Source organism: Bos indicus, chromosome X (assembly GCF_029378745.1).
Source record: "Bos indicus isolate NIAB-ARS_2022 breed Sahiwal x Tharparkar chromosome X, NIAB-ARS_B.indTharparkar_mat_pri_1.0, whole genome shotgun sequence".
Classification (NCBI taxonomy): Eukaryota; Metazoa; Chordata; class Mammalia; order Artiodactyla; family Bovidae; genus Bos; species Bos indicus.
Window position 1 is genome coordinate 38,846,564 of NC_091789.1, and position 20,982 is coordinate 38,867,545.

The window sequence follows — 20,982 nt, forward strand, 5'->3', positions numbered from 1 at the left end:
GAGGTGTGAGGCTCAGGGCTGCCTGAGTGCAGCTGGAGCTGTGGTAGCAGGGGAGCAAGGCATTGTGGGAAGCTCTTTCCTGGGGACCTTTGTGCTGATCTGAGGCCTGCAGATGCCAGTGGGGTGGCCAGAGAACCTGAGAATGGGGCAAATATGGCAGATTCCAGGGACTGAAAGAAGTTGTGTGTCTTGGAGACTGAAAAGGGGGAGGGTGAGAAAGGCTAGAGGGGCGGGTTAGGTGCACACTCCAAAGGGTCTGTGAAAGGAAGTGATGACTTGGTCAAATGCTGGGCATCCGAGAAGGACAGGCTTGGTGGGTAGAAATCAAAAGTGGAGCCATTTTCCATCTTGGGTGCCTCCAGATGGGGGACTGGCAGGGGCCTGAGCCGCAGTCCCCTGGTTTCAGCCAGATGAGCCCTGGGCTGTGGCCAGGGCCAAGAGGTTGGCCTGGCAGTGTGGACAGGGAAGAGGAGGGACAGGGACAGGCCAGTGCTCTAGGCACCCTGGGACAGAGTAAGGAAGAGTGGAGAAGAGGGAGACAGAGAAACTGGTGAGGTAGGAGGGCCAGAAAGGGGCAGTGTCATGGAAGTTTCCAGAAAGAGGGGCAGTTGCTGAGGCATGGTAGCTGGGGTCAGAAGAGAGGACCTAGAGAAGTTGGAGGGGGACCCACTCAAGAAAGGCCTGCCGTGTGCCCAGAGGCTGGGGACTTTTCTCATGCCAGAAAGTTCCAGATTATTCGGAAAGAGAAAGTAGAGAGCCCAGGGCCCATCACATTCCCTTTTCCCAGTCAACTTTCTCAGCTCCCATGTTGGAATCCCCCTGCCAACCCCCCCACCCCCGTTGTAGCCAGCAGTCCACTGCATCTGTTGCTCTTGAGTTCCAGAATATCTACCATTTGTCCTGCATGCATGTCAGATGATGGGAGGTAACCGCACCCAGGCAGAGGGCTCCGACCGTTCTCTTCCAAAAGACCAATGTTTGTCATGCAGTGCCCCCTGCCATGGATGTGGGCATGACTGGCAGCGCCAGCTGGCTGCTCATGGTCTCCTTCCTTCTTCCTTCCTCCCCCTCTCCTCCCTTCCCTCCCCCATCCCCCTCCAGATTCGGGTGGTGAAAGCGTTCCGTAGCTCCCTCTACGAAGGCCTGGAGAAACCAGAATCCAAGACCTCCATCCATAACTTCATGGCGACGCCCGAGTTTCTGATCAATGACTACACCCACAACATCCCGCTGATTGACGACACGGACGTGGATGAGAACGAGGAACGCCTGCGAGCCCCACCGCCGCCCTCCCCCAACCAGAATAACAATGCCATAGACAGCGGCGTCTACCTGACCACGCACGGCACCAAGTCAGCTACCTCTTCACTGTTTTCTTCCAGACCCGGGAGCCCGCTCCACAGCGTGGAGACGTCCCTCTAAGCAGGACTGCTCTGGGCACACGCACCATGCACACACGCACACTTGGACGGGCGGGGTCACGGGCAGTGAGGACTGTTGAAGATGCCTGACCACCCTTGCCCGAAGCCAATCCATTCTAGGAGGGGGAGGAGGACAAAGGAGCGATCAGAGAGTGAGAAGAGTTGTGTGTCACACCCCCCTTTTTCTATGGAAGCTTTTTTAAATGAACACTGTCATTCCACCAGATGTTCACTGTTCGGGGCGTGCGGTGGGACAGAGGTCTCCTTGTCATTTTTTGGGGGGAGCACTCACTGCAGAGCAATTGGATCAACAGTTTCAACAGGGGAGCGCCACTCTGCAGGAAGGATGCTCTCACCCAGGTGGCCCACCAGCCTAGCACCCCCTCCCCAGGATGGGTGCAGTTGGTCTGTGTGTGCGTGTGTGCCTAGCCCCGTGTGCACGTATATACATGTGCGTGCACACAGAGGACCAGATGCATATCTCAAGAATAAGGAACTACTTATTGGCATGATATTTCCATTCCTCTTATCCAGTATTTTCATTTTGAAATTTCATTATTTATTGTGCCAGGGTCATTTTTTTTTTTTTTCAGGGAACTAGACTGCAAGAATATCCTTTTGGTTGCTTGGGGCCCACTTCACTGCTCCTCCCCCGAAAGTCCCCTCCATCCCTCATCCTCCCAGCACAGTTCCTGGGAGCAGGAAGGTCAAGGAAGGCAGGTGCAAATCAGAACACTGGGAACATTTGCACTTTGAGACCCCTGCCTATAGAGGAAAAAAAAAGTCAAAATTGTTCTTTCAAAGGAAAATACCAAAGTATTATTGAGAATGATCCCCTCCAGTAGGTAGAAGGGGGAGTTTTGCTTTTGGTTTCCTTTGGCTCCAACTCCGATTCTCTAAGTCCTGAATTCTGCCCAGTGGGTGGGTTTTCTTTGTCTGCATCTCCAACTTCAAGAGCACGAAGCCCGGCCCTGGACATGCCTGACCTCATGGGGACAATCCAGGAGAGCCAGGTCTGCAGGTGCCGCTGATGCAGAATGCAGAGTCAGAAAGAAAGCAGAGAGGGACCAAACCCAGGAGGAGCTGACTTGGCCACAGCGCAGACCTCAGCCCCCATTGGCACCTCCAGCTGGACTCCCACTCTGGTTTGGAGAATGCCAAGAAGTCTCTGAGCTGCCTCTAAAGAGACTTGGATCAGTTCTCAGTCACCCCTCGCCAAAGCACTCTCCTGACCCTGGTCTTCTCACTCAAAGATAACTATGACGCATGAGAGCATGGATTTGGGTCTGCAGCCACCTACAGTGACCTTGGGGATGCCAAGCCCCTGGGGGTGATGGTACCTCGTCTCTGTGGCTGTAATTGAGAAGGTGGGAAGCTGAGGAGGTCAGCTCTGCCATGTGGTTGGCTGAGCTCAAGTGGAGGGCTGGGCCTGGGTTCCCCAGACAGTTCCCTTGGGGGCCTCTCCTGGCAGTGTGGGCACCCAGCATGCCCTCCGTTTTCCTCGAATTTATGATATCCCAGGAGGGAAATGCAGAAAAAAGCAGTGGTTCTTTTACCTTCAGAATTCTTTTTCTGTCTCCCATTTTGCACAGAAGAGGTTGGGGTCCAACCACAGCCTGTGGCTGGGGCCTGGGAGCTGAGCCGCTGGGGGACAGCTGGGAGCTGAGGGGCGGAGAGGCATTAGCTAGACCACTGGCAAGGCTGGTTCGCCCATCCCGGGCCCATCCCACAGCCCCTCGCCAGGGCTGGTCTGACCTCGACCTGTGTCTGTGCACGTCTGGATGGGTGGTGTCCCAAGCGCGCCCAAGTCCCCACTGTTAACATAACACCATGTCACCCCTGAGCAGGAGTAGTCATATCTTGGGCCAAGGAATTTCGGTTAGAAAGGCAAATCCCACTTACAATGCCAGCTACAGATAACTTAAAGCCATCCCTTTTTTCCAAAGGGCACATTGAGAATGTTACCCATTTGTAAATTGTTCTCCAATGTCCTTGTTTAAACAACAACAAACAGGGCAACTCAATTTGTCGCAGGTCTGTGTGTTCTTAAACAAGAATTCAAATTGTAAATGTTGAAATGGAAGAAGATGCACACGGAACACTATGCTCACGGGCTTCTTTTCATCCTCTGTTGTAGACACACTGGTAGGACACATGGTTGACATATAGCGCAAGCCTCACTGCTGCTATCCAGTCGCCTCCTGTGCTTGGCGACCGTTTAGTCCCCGGGTGCCTTTCCACGGGGTGTGGGGTGCAGACCGCTGCTCTCGTTTCTGTGCGTCTTCAGACCAGGGGGCCCTGTCTCACTGGGAAGGCCCTCTCTCTAAAGCATTATCTTATACGGAATGGCTTGGTCAACTGTGTTCAGTTATTAAATCTGTTTTACATTTTTATCTGCCTGTTAAAAAAGATGAACAAAAATAACTTAATGAAGAAGACCACAGATGCATCATAATTTAAAGTCTGTAGTTGAATTTCCTAATTTTAAGACTAGACCAAAATTTCTGTATATTAAAAAAAAAAAAATGCAACGCTCCTACAATCTCACTCTGGGTAATGTGTGTGATTTATTATTTGGTGAATTCTCCTCTGAAGCTAGAGAGGTGGTGTTCTCCCCTTCATCAAGCTGGGGTGAGCCCCAGGAACAGCGGGGTTCCTGGGGGTGCAGCCACCTTGCTGATCCTAATGGAAGAAGGAGAGTGCTCAGCTCACCTGCTCTGTGTGGTCAGGCTTGAATGGTCTTGACCTGGAAGGGCCTCACCTGAATGTCCAGACTAGCATCCTCAGAGGTGGGTGGGGTGGGGAACACCACCCAAATGACAGAACCCTGGCACACATGCAGATGGTGTCTTTTTATTTTCACTGCTGCAAAGTACAGATAACATCACATTTAGCATCTTGACCATTTTTAAGTGTCCAGGTTGGCAGCATTAAGTATGTTCACGTGGTGTGTGGCCATCCCCAGAACTGCCCATCTTCCCCAATGGAAACTCTGCCCCATTAGACACCAACATCTCCTCCCCCAGCCCGTGCCCCCCATCCTACTCTCTGTCTAGGGTCTGACGACTCTAGACACCTCATACCAGTGGAGTCATATGGGGTCTGTCCTTGTGTCTGGCTTCTCTCACTGACCATCATGCCTTATCGGTCCAGCCGTGTTGTAGTGGCTGTCTTTTTAAGGCTGAAACACTCCATTGTGGGGCTGGGCCATGTTCTCTTCATCCAGGCATGCATCGATGGATGCGGGTTCCTTCTACCTTTTGACTTCTGTGAACTGCGCACCTGTGAACACGGGCGTACGTATATGTGTTTGGGCCTGTGTCTTCACTGCTTTTCAGTAGATACCTGGAAGTGGAATTGCTGGATCCTATGGTAATCTTTTTTTTTAAATTTATTTATTTATTTTAATTGGAGGCTAATTACTTTACAATACTGTAGTGGGTTTTGCCATACATTGACATGAATCAGCCATGGGTGTACATGTATCCCCCATCCTAAACCCTCCTCCCACCTCCCTCCCCATCCCATCTCTCAGGGTCATCCCAGTGCACCAGCCCTGAGCACCCTGTCTCATGCATCAAGCCTGGACTGGCAACCTATTTCACATATGGTAATATACATGTTTCAATGCTATTCTCTCAAATCATCCCATCCTCACCTTCTCCCACAGAGTCCAAAAGTCTGTTCTTTACATCTGTGTCTCTTTTGCTGTCTCACATATAGGGTCATCATTACCATCTTTCTAAATTCCATATATATATATGTGTTAATATACTGTATTGGTGTTTTTCTTTCTGACTTACTTAATTCACTCTGTATAATAGGCTCCAGTTTCATCCACTTCATTAGAACTGATTCAAATGCATTCTTTTTAATGGCTGAGTAATACTCTTGTGTATATGTACCACAACTTTCTTATCTATGCATCTGCCAATGGACATCTAGGTTGCTTCCATGTCCTAGCTATTGTAAATAATGCTACAATGAACATTGGGGTACACGTGTCTCTTTCAATTCTGGTTTCCTTGGTGTGTATGCCCAGCAGTGGGATTGCTGGGTGGTATGGCAGTTCTATTTCCAGTTTTTTAAGGAATCTCACACTGTTCTCCACCTATGGTAATCTTGTATTTACTTTTTGAAGGAACAGCCAGACCATTTTCCATGGCACCCTTTTCCATTCCCCCCAGCAGTGTACAAGGGTTGCCATCACAGATTTCCTCTTTAAACCAAAGCCATGGAAAGAAAGCCCGTTATTGCCCTCATTCACTGGCTCCGAGGGTCACTGCACCATTCATGCCTTCACACATCAGGTGTCTTTGAACATCTGTGCTGGGGCCATCTGTGCAAACAATTTGTCCTGGGGACAGCCAAGCTGCATGGCCCAGCCCCTCTGCCCCACCAGCAGAGCCACGAGGGTAACCCTGGCTCATGATTTGCAAATGACTCCTGTGGAAACAGGGCCCAAAGTCCCTGCATCCTGTTTCCTCGTATTTCTATTCCTCCACCGTGCACATCACCCTGGTAGACTTGGCAGTGCCAGAGGGAGCATTTTCCAGGGAAACTGCCAAGAAACAAGTAAAATGGCTCCTAAGCTCCCTCCCAACCACCTGAGGCCATACTTTCAGAAAAGGTCAAAGGCAAATGGCAGCAAACAGCAGAGAAACGAATAGCAAGAAGTTCTGGCTTCAATGATACATGAGGTCCTCTCAAATAAGAAGGTGAAGTCAGTGGGGGTTGGGCCAAACACCATATCAAGATAGCTGTGCCTTCTGGGGAGATATTACTCATCTATATCTGATTTCTGTTTTCCGTGGACTTCCATGAGCAAATAGGACTCAGGTTGCCAAGGGGAAAAAAAAAAACAACTGGTCATTCACCAATGCCCTGAGGCAGGGAAAATACTACAACACCCATCCCTTCACAAAGCTGGGAGCCATTTTTATCAGCAGGCAGCCTGGGAGCACAGGTGGTGCCATGAACTCAGGGGACCTAAGCTGCAGGCCTTTCTTCTCTCCTGGTTCTGGAGGCCAGAAGGCATATTCTAGTTTTCCCATTTCTGGCATCACTGGCAGTCCTTGGCTTATAGACAAATAAGTCTAGTTTCTGCCTGCATCATCATGGGGCCTTGTCCCTTTGAGCTTGTGTCTCCACCTGGAATGCGTCTGTCTCTCTCTCTTCTTATAAAGGACACCAGGCATATTGCACGAGGGCCACCCTACTCCTGTAAGATTGCATCTTACCTTGATGACACTACAAAGGCTCTATTTGCAAATAAGGTCCCATCTCCACAGGTTCTGGGGCTTAGGACGTGACCATGTCTTTGGGGGACAACAGACTCTCCATCCCAGCTACAAAAGAAGAGATGGAGAGATGGACTGAGCCCCTCCGAGGACCTGGCTTGCCCTCTCCTTTCTCTGGCTTGACAGGCCAAGGAAGTATTTATCGCTTTAATTAAGATGCGCTCTGGACTAAAAAGTTCCCGGAGGCCTGGGGTTCTAGAAAATCTTCATCTCTCATTATTGACCTTTTTGAACCTAAAATAAAAAAGGCAGAAGATCGTATCTCTTTAATCCCTATTATCTTTTACAAAGCCTCAGTAATAGGAAGCCAAAGCAAATAAAAGAAAACCACTCTGAACCAGATTTTAATTCATATTGTGTGACCAAACTGTCCTTACAAAGCAGAGCTGGCCATGTCACATATTCCCCAAAAGTGTCACATATGTCCCAATACCATTCCTTACCTCTGTTCCAATGACAACACACACAGACAACCCCTCAGTGATCTCCTAAGTCCCCAGGGCAGTGTGACAGATAACACACGTGGGTTGAGGGAGTTAAAATAGCTATCACACTCTGAAATGTTTTGGTCTAACCTGCTTGATTTACACAGTGGGAAACTGAGTCCCATTGAGACAAAGGAACTTGCCTGATACCTGATAATCGTTGAGAGGAAACTTAGGGCCACAAAACCTCCAGAGAGGCTGCTGTTAGCCCCGCAGCCCAGAGCTCACCCAGTTCAGCTCTGTGGCTCTCAGCTGGGGTGGGGACACCAAGGACAGAGCTAGTCAATGCAGGCCAGGCAAGTCCCAGGGTGGGGGGCTACACCCAGCCTGTGGGGAGAAAGGGGGTGATGGAAGCAAGGTGGTTTTTAGAAAGCACAAAGTGGAAAGGACTGGCAAGAAAGCCAAAGCCGCCTTCAGAGCCCAGCCAGGCCCTCACCCTCCACCATCCACACTCAGAGCCCAGCCAGGCCCTCACCCTCCACCATCCACACTCAGAGCCCAGGCCCAGAGCTTGGGCACCAATTCTGTCCTCAAAGGGAAGAACAAAGTGGAAAAGGGGACCTTGGCTCATATCCTTCACCTTGAAGCCAAATAACACAGTCACTTCATAACTCAAGGGAGCCCTACTGCCTGACTTAGCACCCAGGTATGACTCCTCCTTATGCCCCTGACCGAGTGGACCCCAAGTATGCCAACCAGCTCCCACACCTGTGGGTGCCAGAGGGCATGGTGGCCAGTGTCCAGAGCCCACGTTCCCTGGGTGACAAGCTCGGAAATGCAGTGAAGTGCCTGGGACAGTCCCCCAGGCCCCACACTATCATGGTGAAGGACAGTCCCACCAGCACGCGTGGAGCCTGGATCCTTTCTCCCAGGAAGAAGGACATTTGGGCTGGAGATTAACTAGACTCTGCATCTAGTCTCACTATCTCGGCACTTTAAAAAAAATCTGTAACTTTCTAGATACATTTTGGTCAGATCTAGATTTCTTGATCTCAAATGATAGTCCTTAACCTAAGTTCATTCACCAAGCAGAATTACTGCCAAGCCCTCCAAGTATCCCAGCAGAGGAAGAAGGTCACGTGGGCTCCTCTAGGGGGTGCCATTGTGACATGTGCACAAGTTGTGTCATCCTGCCCTTCCAGAAGTGGTGGAGGGTCTGCCCTTGGCACCTCAGGTTGTAGGAAGGGCAATTCTACCTGGAGAGCCTCTGAGGAGAAATCGAGTCTGGATGGTACCCACAGACCACTAGGGCAGCACGAGCTACAGAGCAAACACTGGGCATCTCAGTTGATTTCTATCATCTTTTATTACACAAAATAAAATTCCATCTATGTTGAACATTCATTCATACTTTCTATAAATTTGGCTTTTAAAAAATCCCCAGGGGTGCAGTCCCATAGCTTCTTAGATTTTCCTGCTGATAACATCACTCTTCAACGGCAGTCAGGTCCTCTCAAAGCACAAATGTTGATGCGGCGACTGGCCTTGAGCCGCCCCACACGGTACACTCTCAGCCTGCCCGCTGAAGGCGTGACTCTCGTCATTGTCCCGACCACGGCTGCTGGGGACAGTCATCGCCTTCACCAGCCCTCCCAGCTGGTCCTCTGGGGGCTGGCCTTCACGGCCCTTTGGCAGTGCTGTCCCCAGGCTGCCAAGCGTCCCGGGCTTCTCTTTGGGGAGGCCTGGACCAGGGCTTTAGGGGATCTCTGTGTCCATGGTATAAATCTGAATGAGATCAGACACAATGTTATCAATGGTTGGCTTGGTAAGGTCTTCACTAAACACCTAAAAAGGAGGAGAAGGAAAACAGGCTCTGGTTAGACTCCCTCTGGGTTAAACAAGGTACCTGCCACTAAGCACAGAACCACAGTACACAGGAGTGGAGATGGCATGGGGACTCTGCTATTGGAGACCATTCCAGACAGAAGAGGCTTTCGTGATCATCCAGCTCACACAGAAGAGGAGACTTGTCCTGGGTACATGGGGAGCTGGTGACAGAGCTGGGCCCAGATCACAGGCTCCTACCCATAGGCTCTCAGCTCCATGGTTTCTGGGGGGTCCATTTCCAGAAGTAGACTGGACACACCCCACCCTAGGCCAGCCCGCGAGGAACACATGGACCTGCTCTCTAGCCTGGACCAGACCACCTTTTTTTGTTTTCTTCTTGGTGGCAACACTTAGCTTGAGGGATCTTAATTCCCGACTAGGGACTGAATCCAGGTCCCAGCAGTGAGAGTGCAAGAGTCCTAACCACTGGACCACCAGGAAATTGCTCAGACTGCCCCTTGACTGTGCCACAGAGCTTATAAAATTGCAAGGTGAGTCCCCAGGGGCCCAAATGAAAGGGGTAACCCTGCCTGTTTCCAAGTAAGATCTGGCCCTGGCCCTGCTCCTGGGAAGGGACTGCTAAGCCCTGCCTGATGAGAGGGGGACCTGGGAGCTTGGACCTACTCTCTCCTGGGCCATACCTCCATTCCTCTTATCTTGGCTAATTTCAACCTGCATCCTTCCCCAGGAACTAACCCTGACACCCATAACCATGAGTATAATGGCTTTTCTGAACTCTGGGAATCCTCCCAGTGACACATGGAGCTTAAGGGTGCTTCTGGGGACCCCTGATGACACCAGAAGTAAAAGGCAAAACAAGGAGTCCCTGGTTGGATGCTGTGGCCCCCAGGCCTGGGGGTTGCTGCCTGGGCTCCAGGTCTGGGGCTGACCCGGGGCAAAAGCTGGACCTGAGTCCCCCCTGCTGCATGGACACCCAAGGAAGCTTGAACCCATCATGGGCTGTCATCTCAGGTGGGAGACAGTGACCTGGAAAAAACCCCGCCCTCCCCATCCAGCTCAGGAAGATCCAGCCATTCCCCTCCCACCCCCCCTACTCCCGCACTCTGGGTGGAAAATGAATATCTCAGAAACACGGGCTTGCTTGTCAGGATCCACTACCTGAATGCTTCTGGAGACCCCAAGCCAAGAAATGACCATTAAAAAGTAGCCCAGGGCCAAAATCTGGAAGCAACCCAAGAGTCCATCCACAGAGGATGGACTAACATGATGCAGACCAGCTATACCATGGAACGGCACTCAGCCTTAAAAAGGATGGAAATTCTGAGTCCTGCTACAACTCACTACTGCTTTAGAGCTGGAGCGTCATCCACCAAGAGGACCAACGCAGTTGGATGCCAAGGGCTGCCCCACTGCCACCACCACACCCAAGGGCAGACAGGCTTCGGGGGGATGTCAAGCCTCTCGAGCAGCGTGGGAAGCCCACCCAGAGCAGACAAGTGGCATCACAGAGGTGGCAGCTGGGAGCACGTGAGCAGGTGTCTCTCATCAGCAGGTAGCCTTCACATGCCCAGAGGGGGCCCAAGAGCTCCAGTGCACGGAGCCCAGAGCCACCCAGAGAGAGCAAAGAACAAGGGAAGTGCGGCTATGCTGCCCAGAGAAGTAGGCTCATCCAGGGGAAGTGTGTCACCCAGAAAAGAGGCCCACTACCTGATTCAACAGAGGGGGGACGCAGGGGGTCACACGATCTGGAAGTCCCCAAGAAGTCCAGCACAGAGCAATGCTTTTGTCCACACAGCCACCCTTCCCGCTTCCCCCTCCAAGCTGCCATCAGGCTACATCCAGCCTGAGGTTGGGGCCACAGATGCCTTTGTTCGACAACACTTGCACACCTACTACCCGCCAGGCCCAGGCACTGGGCTTGGGGCCGCTGATGAAGCAGACAAGATCCCTGGCTTCAGGAGAGGGGGAAGGACAGACAGGCAGGAAAGGACAATGAAGCACAGAGAGAAGCTGCTATCTCTGAAGAAGGGCAGCCTGGCGGAGGCGGGGGGCGGGGGGTGCTCAGGAAGGGGGAGGCAGCCACTGTAGGTTTGCAGGGGAGGGGTAGTGCACAAAGAGGGGGAGTCTTCCAGCAATTCAAAGTCTGCTCACATGGAATCTCATTCCAGGACGAGGAGGGACAATGAGCTTCGTTTCATGAAGAAAGGAACAGCAGATTTCAAGCATGGGAAAGGAAAAACAAAGAATGATCTCAAAATCCCATTTTAAGCAATGGTGGGACTACTGAGGGAAACCTGCTAGGACTGCATGCAGCCTTTCTGGCAGACACAGCTGACCCAGCTCTCAATAAACTGCTGCCTGGGTCCAGCTGGTCTTGAGGAGGAGGGCTGTCATCTATCTCCTCTATTTATCCATTCATCCACCCACCCATCCATCATCCGTCGACATTCCCGTTGTAACATCTATCCATCCGGCCATCCACTCATCACTGATCCATCTCTGTATCTATCGCCTATCTACCTACCTACCAGCCTAGGTAGTAAAACCTACCTACCAGCCTAGGTAGTAAAACCTACTGTCGTTTTAGGGCACCCCTGATACTTTGAATGTGATGCCAGACTTAGTGATGTCTCATCTACAGCAAGCTCTCACTCAATGCAATAAAAGTGCTTGCTTGAGCTCAGTAGTTCTCAACCAGGGGTGATCCCCTCCCCACCCCAAGACACTTGGCAATGTCTGGACACCGCTTGTGTTGTCTCAGCATCCAGTGGGTGGAGGCTAGTGATGCCACCCTGCACCCAACAATGCCCAGTGTGAACCCCTCAAACATCCACAATATCAAGGGGGAAGAGCCCAGCTTTGGCTATGGCAACAGGATATTTTCAAGCTTCAGGGTTCCCCAGTAGCCTGTATCTTTCTTTGTAGGTAATTACTACAAAGACATTTGACACCTGGTGTGGGGACTGCTGAAGGTCCTCAGGGAGGGAAAAGGCGGGGGCGGGGGGGGGGGGGGGGGACACACGCCAATGCAGTCACCTCACCTGCCACCATGGCTTCTCAGCCTCGGCCTCAGCAGGCACTTCGACCCCATAGGCTTGTAGGGCCAGGTGGATTACTGCCACGGCTATGTGCTGAGCCCGGAAGCGGAGGCACAGCCCCCCGTGGTAGCTGTCCTGTAGCAAGGCCCAGGCGGTGATGGAGACTGGGGTCCGCTGCCAGCTGTAACGGTTCAGCCAGTTCTTGAGCGAGACCAGGTAGTGGAGCAGGTACTGTAAAGACACGCCAGTCAGCTGCCCCCCACCATCACCTGCTTCCTTAACTGGGAGTCTGCAGGCCCTCCCCCTGCTGGCCTCTCTCTCCTAAATTGCCACGGTGTGTATACATCACAGATCAGATGTCGTCTCCCTGCCACCAGGTCCACCTCCACCAACCCTCGCCCCAGGTCCCCACGGGTTCGCCCTCTCTTGTCCTCTGAACCCAGCTCCTGAAACCTGCCTGGGCCTTTCTATCAACATGGCCCTGCTCTGGACACCATCAGCAATTATTCTGCTCCTCCCCTTGGCCCAGCCCAAACATAAAGCTTCAGAAACAGCAGCCTGATCTGCAGAACAGACCACAGCCCCCACGGGCCAGCCAGAGACAGGACATCAGGGGAGCTCAAGTCTCTGAACATCCTCCAGCTTGACTGTCAGCTCCTATTCTGCTTGAACACATGCTCTCCTTGAGCCCACGGGGAGGGGAGCCCTGCACTGTGCACTGACACAAACCACGACTGCTGAGCATCTCCACCATGGGTTCTGGGATTAGGGAGGTGGTGCGTGGAAGACATGGTAACAGGGGCAATAGGAAGGCCTCCATGGTGACCAAGTTGTTGTTTCATATGTTAACCAAGGCAGTGGCCACCAGTACATGTGACAAGCAAGCAACACCCGGAACTTGGGCAGGGGTGCTGTATCAGTGCCCACACCCTGACTGTTATCTTGTATTTATTCGAGTTTTGCAAAATGCCATTTGGGGAGGCTGGGCTATTTCCTCTGACTCCTTCTAAATCTACAACTCACTTGACAAAAATTCCAATGGGAAACAGACAAAATCACAGTGCAGAGGCCCACATCACAGTGCATCCCCCTTCTCTCTGCAGTCCACCCACAAATTACCCACATGAGGCCTCAGGCCCTCAAAGGAGTCTGCTGCAGGGCTACTTTCTGTGATAGCTCTGCTGTTGGGAGGAATGTGTTCCTAGCAGTGAAGTCAGTGACATGGCTTTTCTCAGGGTTTTTCTGCACAGATGAGCTGCGTGTGAGCTGTGAGGCGGAGTAGCAACTCCCAGGAACAGACACTCCAGCAGGTCATGAAACCAGCCTTGCCTCCGCTTTTGTGGGTCAGTGAACACACAACTTATATGGGTCTGGGGACAGACACAGGCTTCAGAGGGCACATGGATCCCAGCTTTCAGCCACAGCCGAGTGGGCAGAAAGGCAGAAGCTGAAATCAGAGCTGCCTGAGAACCCTGGGAGTGGGGATGAGACAGGCCACCCGAGCGTCACTGTGCCTCCTCGGGGCCCCATGTGGCTCCAGGCTCAGGTGACTGCACTTTCCGGATAAAGAGCAAAGACTTTCATGCCGCTGGGAACCATAAGTGACTGCTGCCCTTCTACCAACCCCCGCCACACGTACCTTGTGTGGGTGCTGGAAGGAGACCTGGAAACGCAGGACCCGCAGCACGAGCAGTTCGCACTGTACGATGCTGTCCCGGATCTCCCAGAAGCGCGAGTCCAGCTCCAAGGGGTCACTGCCCGGGTGGAAGTACCTGAACAGAGAAACAACATGGCTGGCAATAGAAGGGGGTGCCCCCAGGAGCCCCATCATGGGGCATCCAGATACACACACCAGAGCTCTTCTGCCATCGACGAGCATAGGGTCCACCTACATGTCTGCATAGGGGATAAAAACAGGAACCAGGGAGGAAAGAAGCTGCCTCCAGTGTCAGCCCCAGTGGCTGTGCCATGGCACTCAGCAAGACATGGGCTCTTTGCACCGGGGGTGGCAATGCCCATGGCACTCAGTCTGGGCTCAGGGAAGGTACTTAAACACAGGGATGATACACACTCAGAAACATAAAAGTATTTCAGCTATTTCCCAGATTGTCTTTCTTTCATTCCAGATCTTTCTGTCCTTGTGTACACCTTATTTGTCTACAAGACTCCCACCTACGCAAGATCACTAAGATGTACGGGAACAGGATTTACACTCGAGTGATCAGAACTCTCAGCCACTGAGTCATCATTCCCAGCTCCCCTCTCGTCTTCTGAGCTCCCCACAGAACCCACCTGGGTGCCCACATCCAATTAGTGAGCCCTACAACTTCCCCTCGTGCCCACCCGGCCTCCCTACTGGGCCCTGGCAATTACAAGTGGACTCCAGCTGCCCCCCCTGCAGTGCTCTCTCTGTTTTTTTCTCCTAGTCATTCTCAGTACATCGTGAACCTGTCATGTTTATGGGGTGGGGAGTGCTTTTCCATTAACTGTTTATTAAAAGAGAAGCAGCACAAAATAGCTTTCTTCCTTAACGATTACAGAGTTCCTAGAAGGGCTATGATGCACTGCTAGTCAGTAACTTTCCAGAAACTGCTTTCTCCCAGACCCACTGGGCCTTGGCGCAGCCCATCCAGCTGGCTGGACCCCCACGTTCTTCCCTAACAGGAACATGGCTACTCAGGCCCAGGGCTGTGAGAGACACTCTTGGGCGACTCTGACCATCTAAATAGGACAACGGCCCCAGAACCCAATTGCTTTGATCTGTCCTGTCCAAGACACCTTGAGAATCTTCTTTGGTGCCCCTCTGCAAGCTTCCTCTGCTCTAGCCTGTGACAGCCTCTTTCCACCCCTCTCTGTACACCATCAGGCCTCTGAGGTTTCCCCCAAATCTGGCCCCAGTTGCTGCTGCACAGGTTCCCCTAGACTTCTGACACTGCACTGACTTCTGCCTCTGCTGCTGGAGCTCCTGGCCCCAGTTCAAGGCCACCCAGGTGCCTCCTTCTGAATTTGACTGCTGGCACCTGGGAGACACTGGAAGCCGCTACCTGTTGGAAACATTGATGATGTCACGCGTGCGCAGATGTTGTTCCTCCACTTTGCCGGCCAAGTAAAGGGAAGACATGGCCACCAAGTAGGGATCGTAGGCATCCAGGTTGATCTCGCAGAAGAATTTATGGTAAATGGTACAGGCGGTGGCGATGGGGATGGACCGCATCCCTAGCTTGACACCTACCAAGAGAAAACACGCAGGGGAGAGCTTCATCCAGAGCTCACCCCCTGTGAAGTGTGAGGTGTGCCACTGAGTTGGGCACTGAGGGTACACACGCCTGCTCAGACACCACCGAGAGCCCAGGGCCCAGCTGACAGGGGATGCCGATCCTTCCACGGGGTCCTTGACCTGAGGAATTTAGAGGCAGGCTTGTCAGACTCTGACAGGCTAATGAGCCCCTGGAGGTCACACTCAAGTGCAGCCTTCCCTTCATAGCTCTGCAGGTTCCTCATGTCTCCCAAGCCCCCAAGGTTTCAAACTTCTCCCCGATCTGTTCCTGGCATATCCCTTTCTGCACATCTTGAAAGCATCAGCTGTGTGTCTGTTTCCATGTGAGGAAGCATTTAACTAGAGGTCACTCCCACCTCTGCAGCTCGTAACCAAAACCCTGCCAAGGTGACAAGAGGAAAAAAGGTCTCTGAGTGCCACACAGATGCCACAGATTCTGATGCACTAGGGTACTAGTCCACAGGGTCAGAAAAGGTAAGCAAAGGAAGCAGGGTGACTGCTAAAGGCAACCACAGGCCGAGCAGGAGAAAAGCAACATCAATGGCCACAGCCAGGCTTGAGGAAAGAAGAGCAAGATACTGAAAAGGGAACAGAAAGAACTCAAAAACTGGAGCATGATAGTTTGATTTAGGCCTTAAAAGCCCTAAATCCCTCAGAAAGCTACTAATGAAATCACTGCACTGGGTCACAGAACTAAAACAAATTCACAATGACCAGGGGAAGGTTAACTTGACACCCCACAGACTGAGGGAAGGTGGAGAATCACCAATGATCATTAAAATTGTGTTCAACATCCTCTACCTAAAAAGATGTATTAGTTCCCTTGAGCTGCTGGAACAAATTACCATAAACAAATTGGCTAAAAACAACACGTTTTTTCTCTTACAGGGCCGGTTCCTTCTGGAGGTTCCAGGGGAGAATCCATTTCCTTGCCCTTTCCAGTTTCTAGAGGTGCCTGCAACCTTTGGCTCGTGGCCTCTTCCTCCAGCTTCAAAGCCAGCAGTGCAGCATCTTCTAACTGTGCTTCCATCATCACATGGCCTTTTCCTCTGCCGTCTACTTCTCCTGCCTCTATATCTAAGGATGGGTTTGATTATATCAGGTGCAGCAGATCATCTAAAACAGTTCCCTGACATCAAGATGCTTAATCCCACCTGCAAAATCTCTTTCGCTGCATGAGGTTAACGGTCCCAGGTTCTGGGGATTAGGATGGGGCAATCTGTGGACCAGTATTCAGCCTCACACAGAGAGAGCAAGGGCATGTGCAAAACATGAGAAGAAGGACATATGCAAACATTTTAGCATTAGCTTTCAGCATTTAGCACTTAGTAAAACCTAAGCATGTCAAGGTTTAAACTTGACTTTAGACAGTGAAGTTCTATGCAGACAGTTCCTACATGGGACCCATCATTCTCAGAGATGTCAGATGAGGTGGTATTGCTACATGTGAGCCTCCAAGGGTAGCATGTTTTCCTGGTTTACACAGACCTTCCAAGCATATATGTGGCATATATGAGGGGCCACTGCCATCCTTCTTTATGCACTTTTCAAAACGTTTTGAAAATTAAATTACACACCACTGGGATTAATGGTCCTAAACTATTTCTCCAGAGTCCACTTATGTTGACTTGAAAGTAGACTCACTCAAACCGCTCTTCCCCAGAGTGTACATAAAGTAACAAAGATTGGAAACTATGTAGCACTTTTGACAGAGAAACAATGTTTCTATGGAAATGTAACTGGCTTCCTCCCCTGTTGGGAATAGCGGCGCTCAACACGACAGTGGACGCCGAGTCAGGGTTGCTGCTGCTGCTGCTGCTAAGTCGCTTCAGTCGCGTCCGACTCTGTGCGACCCCATAGACGGCAGCCCACCAGGCTCCCCCCATCCCTGGGATTCTCCAGGCAAGAATACTGGAGTGGGTTGCCAGTTGGAAACACTTAAACCCCTCTTCCACAGGGTGTACACAAAGTAACCAAGATCGGAAACAGCCTAGCATTTTTGACAGAGAAACAATTTTTGCACGGAAATACAACTGGCTTCCTAGCCTCAGTCTTGGGAGCAGGGGTGCCCAACAAGACAGGGGACACCGTGTCAGGGTTCAGAACGGAGGGTGTGCCTTGGGTCCTCGCTGTGACGGGACCTGTCAGGAGCGCCACCAATGGCATGTTCCAGAAGGTTTCATGTGACCAAGTGCCCGCGTACCCTTATGCTGGGAGACAGGTGTGTCGGAAGGCACCTCCTAAGCTAGGGCCAGTCCCTTGCCACATCCTCCCTGGGGCCTAGGTGCCAGTCGTGAAACGGCCAAAAGCCCAGGAGGCAGGGCGTGGCGTCAAGGCTGAGGCCAGAACCCACAGGCCTAGCCTCCGCTAGGGCAGGGTAGGCCGGGTCTCTGCCTTCCATTCAGCCACGCCAGCTCCGCGTCTGGCAGGTCCCCCTCCTCCGGGAAGCGGGTCCCCTACTCCAGTAGCCCCTGCCCGCCTGCTCGCGGCTCCCGTGACAGGCTGGGGGCCGGCTGGACGCAAGGGCAGCACTGCGGCTCCGGCCACCACGTCCCGCCCTCTTCCTGGCGCGGTTACCTGCCTCCATGATGAACCTTGTCACTCGGAAGTGTACCCTCGATTCAGGTGCCAGCCGCCCCTCCGAGCCCCGGGTCTCAGCCCCTCCTCCGCAGGTCCCGGGGCCGCCGGCCTCCATGAGGCCCCGCCCCACAGACCCAGAGCCCCTCACCGGAAGGAGAGGCGCCCAGACGCGTGGCGCCTGGCTCCCGGGGTGTCTTCGCCGCGGGAGCCGAGGTGCCGCCCCGCCCTGCCTGGGTCGACCCTCCCCACCCCCCCGGGTGAGGGCGCTGAAGGCGAGCCCGGCCGACTGCGCAGGCGCCAGATCAAGCGCAAGCGCACAGGCCCACCCTGTCAGGCGTCTGTCAGGCGACTGTCGCGCTCCCCGCCCCTCAGCCTGGACTCCGGACGTCATCCCGCGCCGCCTCAGGAGGCGTAGGCCCCGCCCCCGGAGACTCACACTCCGCCCCTGGGAGCCCACCGGCGGCCTCGGGGAACCCGGGAGGCTATTCCTCCAATGCGCAGGGAGGTTACTACAGTCCTAGGGCCAGGGTGCAAAAACAACTGCCCTAACGCCTGAGCGACAAGTTCCTACGGTGTCGCTCCGGGCTGATGGCCCAGTGTGGGGCCGAGGCGGCGCTTACCAGAGCTCACAACAGTGTCTCCCACCTGGACAAGACGTGGGGTTCAATCTCAGTGTTCCTAAAACCCAAATCCGGCTTTGCCAGAGTTTCCCAGACCTACAGATGACCCCCGAAGGAAGCGCTGTGCACAAAATGAGGACAGTTAGTAGGGCTGTTTGTGTCAGGCTTTTCCAGGGGCCCAGCATCCCTGGGGGACCTGCTTGTGGCTCTCATTTCCAGCCTGGCAGCAAGGGAGGAGATTAAATGTTTGCTCAATGAGTGTTAATTGAATATCCAGTTCCTAGTGCAATCCCATACTTCGTGTCTTCCACAAGTAGGAAATTCTGCATCAGGCATTAGGGATGTACAACCCCAAAGGGACCCCCAAGCTACTGATAGACAGTGCACTCTGGTCATTCTGATACAGCCAGACAGTTCCTATCATTTGAGAGAGTTTGGAAGGTTGAGAGGAAAAAGCCACCTTAAGGCCAACCTTTATCTTCTTTAGCCCCTCCCTAGTCAGTTTTCCCGACCTGGTCCTCTCTACACCAGCTGGCTTGGTTTCCTGGCACTGCTATAATAAATGACCAGAAAAGTAGGTGACTTAAAACATTAGAACTTTAAATCAAGGTGTCAACAGGGCCATACTCCCTCCAGAGGCTCTGTAGCAGCATCCTTCCTTGTCTCCCAGCTTCCGGTGGCCCCAGATGTTCCTTGGCTTGTAGCCGCATCATTCCAGTGTCTGCCTCTGTTGTCACATGGCCTCTTCCCTTGTGTCTGTCTCTTTTTTCTGCCCTATTTGTCACTGCATTTATGGACTAATCCAGGATGGTAGCAACTTGCAGTCCTTAATCACATCTGCACATCAGCATAGATCCTTTTGCCAAATAAGACCACATGCACACGGTTCCAGGGATGAGAACACGGACACATCTCTGGTGGGAGTGGGGTGGCTACCATTGCCCATGACAGCAGCCACCAAAGTGAGTTTTTTGCAGGTCAAGACTAAGGGGACCCTGCCTGGCTTAACAGCCTCCAGGGCCCCTTCACCTCAGGAGAAAGCCCAAGACCTTGCCTGACCTTCTAGTCCTGGAGAAGTCACCCTGCTAACTGGTGACTCGTGGCAAAGGCCTTGGGCAGCTCCCTGAAGGTTATGGTCTCTCTGCCAAGTGAAGGAACTGCTCCCCACATTTTCTCCCTGGCTCCCTCTGTCCAAGGCAAGGGGCAGGCCCTCTGGGCTGATTACCTCTGAGTGTGCGTGTGTGTGCATGCTTGTGAAAGGGCTTGGGGCCCCCAGCCTCCTGGCCTGGTATAACAAATGACCAGAAATCTAGGTGATCAAGTCATGCCTTGATCACTCCGTCACTGCTGTCTGTCCCTGGGACTAGAGCAGTACCCCTGACCCTTCCCAGTTCCCCACATCTGTGTAGGACGCACATGCCCCCTCCCTGAAACGCATGCACACACAGACGCACGCACGAGTCAGACACTCCCTCCTTGTCCACTGGGGTGTGCACGTGCACACACCCAAACTGTATCACTCTTCCCTCTGGCCCGCAGCCCAGCGGCCTGCCTGTCACCTCCTTGCCCATTGGGCTTGCTGCTTAAACAGTGCCCCTAGGATTCCTCCTTCTCCCCTGGGCCTTTTGTGGTCTGAGGAGTCTAGGCTCAGCGAGTAATAGGTGCCTGCGAATGTGACTCAAGGGAATGACTCAATGAACACATTAATTTTGAAAGCGCTGGGTCACAGGGCACCCTCCTGGCAGGCCGCCTAGGTGCAGCGGTTGCTAAGTGAATCATTCACAAGCCACCAATTGGAGCCAGCCAACCTCGGGGTAGCATTTCTTCTCTCACAGCAAGCCACATCCGCTATCGAGGCACTCCCTGCCTTGTCCCCCCTCATTCTGCCCCCCGACCTCACCTGGGGATCACCTCCAGGCCCCGCAGAGAGAAGATGGTCAATAAAGGCAGGGTAGACATCATCTCAGAAGAGGACTCTGTGATATTTGCCAAGACTCCTTATCTACCCCTGACCATGCTCCGTGACCCCAAGGGAGCCGCAGCCTCCTCACAAGGGGGCTGTCCACTAATGAGCGAGTGAGGGTGTCACACTGAAGCTCAAAAGATGAGGCAGAGGAGGGCAGAGGCGTTTGGGGCACAGAGGAAAGCTGTGCCCGGGCGGGATGTCGGGAAAGCCCACATGCTCTTCAAAGTCAGGGCTCACCTCCAAAGTGCCTGCCCTGCACACCTGCTCCCCAGGGGCCTCCACCCAAGAACCAATCAGTGGAAGCCCTGCCACTTTTCCTTGGAAACTTCTCACTCCACTATCACACTATCACCGTTTCTTCCCTGCCTCCCCTGCCCCCTGCCTCGTTGACACCTTCTGGGCCAGTGAAGGCAGCTGCTCAGGCCTCCCTGTGGGTCCCTTTCCCTGCCCACCCCCCACTGCCTTCCACCCACCCACCCTTCTCAACACCGCATCCTTGAAGCTACT

The 20,982-nt window shown here is 52.9% G+C and overlaps 2 protein-coding genes across 19 annotated transcripts in view; one reads left to right on the top strand and one right to left on the bottom strand.

Moving 5' to 3' along the window:
- ATP2B3 (ATPase plasma membrane Ca2+ transporting 3) overlaps nt 1–3,968 on the top strand; it is a 61,870-nt gene extending 57,902 nt beyond the window's left edge. For 6 of the 8 annotated variants that reach the window (XM_070785166.1, XM_070785164.1, XM_070785168.1 and 3 more), the window contains one exon: nt 1,102–3,968. In XM_070785166.1, the coding sequence (XP_070641267.1) occupies nt 1,102–1,422 (321 nt within the window). In that variant the 3' untranslated portion in view covers nt 1,423–3,968. The remainder of the gene's footprint in view (nt 1–1,101) is intronic. The other 2 variants (XM_070785171.1, XM_070785174.1) reach the window with 1 other exon arrangement.
- A 4,525-nt stretch (nt 3,969–8,493) lies between these two features.
- CCNQ (cyclin Q) lies at nt 8,494–18,136 on the bottom strand. Of its 11 annotated transcripts, none has more exons than XR_011565427.1 (7): nt 16,464–17,850; nt 16,196–16,386; nt 15,077–15,260; nt 13,672–13,804; nt 12,036–12,213; nt 11,146–11,181; nt 8,494–8,931 (listed from the first exon to the last, which is right to left on the bottom strand). XR_011565427.1 is itself a non-coding variant. In XM_019956220.2 (7 exons), exons 3-7 carry the CDS (start codon nt 15,244–15,246, stop codon nt 8,902–8,904), a joined length of 657 nt encoding a protein of 218 aa, XP_019811779.1. In that variant the 5' UTR covers nt 15,247–15,260; nt 16,196–16,386; nt 17,887–18,133; the 3' UTR covers nt 8,494–8,901. The 11 variants fall into 11 exon arrangements, 9 of the variants coding, with proteins under 9 accessions (XP_019811779.1, XP_070641247.1, XP_019811773.1 ...); XR_011565426.1 differs by having other exon boundaries at nt 8,494–8,991; XM_019956220.2 differs by lacking the exon at nt 16,464–17,850 and adding an exon at nt 17,887–18,133 and having other exon boundaries at nt 8,494–8,991; nt 12,036–12,263.
- Nucleotides 18,137–20,982: the final 2,846 nt, after the last annotated feature.

Coding starts and splice junctions, on each gene's coding strand:
- CCNQ (XM_070785146.1), bottom strand. CDS start 16,486: ATGCAGCGAAAGAGATTTTGCAG. Junction 16,387..16,463: donor CAGCGAAAGAGATTTTGCAG/GTGGGATTAAGC, acceptor ACCCATCCTTAG/ATATAGAGGCAGGAGAAGTA. Junction 11,182..12,035: donor CTGAGAAGCCATGGTGGCAG/GTGAGGTGACTG, acceptor CATGAAACGAAG/CTCATTGTCCCTCCTCGTCC.